Below are 1561 nucleotides of genomic sequence, written 5' to 3'. Positions count from 1 at the left end.
CATTTTACAAATAGAAAAGTATTTTAAATAAAATACAAAATGCTTTTCTCAAAAAAGTATTTAAATGCAATACAAAAATAGTTATTTTTTATTTTGTATTTACATTTTAAACGCAAGTATTTCAAATAATTCACACAAATAAAAAGTTTTGTGAATACTGCAAGAAAAATAAGATGATGTCTCTATCGTTGCCTATAATGATTATTGATATGTATTATTTTCTTTTTGAATTAAATATTTATTTAGAATAAAAATTTTTTATAGCGGCAATGATCTTGTTGTAAATAAATCACTTTTTCTTGCCGCTGCTGCCCCAAAATCCTTGACAGGACAACGTATGCTTTTACTCGGATAATTTTATCTGTGTATTATACATGTCATGAATAAGACACCGAACCAATCGAAATTTTTTGGAGGGAGAAGCCAGTACTTGCTTGATTGCAACTTGTAACAATTGTGTGTACTAAAATCTAGTGACCATATATTACAATATTGGTTTGCTTTTAAAGTTTTTTTCGGCGTATGAATTTAAGTCTATTTCTTAACAATCGTTTAGAATATTATTTTGTTTGTGAAATCTTTTTTGAAAAAAATGAAAGTTGTATTTACTCAAGTTTTCGTGCTCATATCATTTACATATGTTCTGGGGCAAGCACAAAGTAAGTTAGAAAAATAGGATTTAAGTTACTCTTTAACCTTCAGTAATATTTGTATGCGATAGTACAAAAATAATTAAATTGTTTATTCCTAAAGTCTATTTTAATGATTTTGAAGAGACTTTTCCCTTTTTTCCGAGTATGTTTTAGGTTCGCCCCCAAATATCAGAACAAGAAAAATAAGATCTAAGTTACTCTTTAACCTTCAACAATATTTGTATGCAATAGTACAAAAATAATTAAATTTTTTATTCCTAAAGTCTATTTTAATGATTTTGAAAAGATTTTTCCTTTTTTTCCGAGTATGCCCCCTAAAAATCAGACCCCGAAACGTATAATTACAATTAAAAAATGTTTTTTTTTGTGATGTAACTGCAATTTTACGGTTTTAGGATTTTTTGCTTTGCTTCTGCTATAATCCATTGCTTCTTGTAAAATTAATGATTCTAGATCAATAGAGATTATCCTTAGGTCTTGATCTACTTGCGAGTGTCAAAATAAACGCACAAACGGCTGTATCTTTTGATTGCGTTGAGTTAGAAGTTTGATATTTTTACAAATAAGGGATTACAGACCTCATTATTTATTTTAATTTCAATTTGATACCTCTACGCGTTCCTGTGAAAAAAGTCTTGATGGACAGACAGACGAACAACGGAGTAATCTTATAAAGGTTCCTGTCTTTCTTTTAGGGTAAAGAACCCTAAAGAAGACAAAAAATTTTAGTCTTGTACACGCGGAGAAAACTGAATTTTTATGATAAGGCAAAAATTATAGTTTTCGATTGTAAATGAAAGAATTTGTCGTAAAAATTATAGAATTTGTTAGGTCTCAATTTTGATATGTTTTTTAAAAATTATTTCGAGTTTCTTAATTATTACAATTTAATTTGTAATATCAACTAA

General features: G+C 27.5%; 1 protein-coding gene across 2 annotated transcripts in view; it reads left to right on the top strand.

Moving 5' to 3' along the window:
• Nucleotides 1-1561, top strand: part of LOC108744937 (lipase member H) — a 20397-nt gene that overhangs the window by 12994 nt on the left and 5842 nt on the right. The window contains exon 1 of one of the 2 annotated variants that reach the window (XM_025981822.1): nucleotides 487-659. The exons of the other annotated variant lie outside the window; for it this stretch is intronic. Within the exon in view, the coding sequence (XP_025837607.1) occupies nucleotides 593-659 (67 nt within the window). The 5' untranslated portion in view covers nucleotides 487-592. Of the gene's footprint in view, nucleotides 1-486; nucleotides 660-1561 lie in introns of those variants that run through there. 2 annotated transcript variants of the gene reach the window in all.

The sequence above is a fragment of the Agrilus planipennis genome, unplaced genomic scaffold (genome assembly GCF_000699045.2).
Source record: "Agrilus planipennis isolate EAB-ADULT unplaced genomic scaffold, Apla_2.0 scaffold42, whole genome shotgun sequence".
NCBI lineage: Eukaryota > Metazoa > Arthropoda > Insecta > Coleoptera > Buprestidae > Agrilus > Agrilus planipennis.
This window is presented reverse-complemented; position numbering and strand designations above follow the sequence as displayed.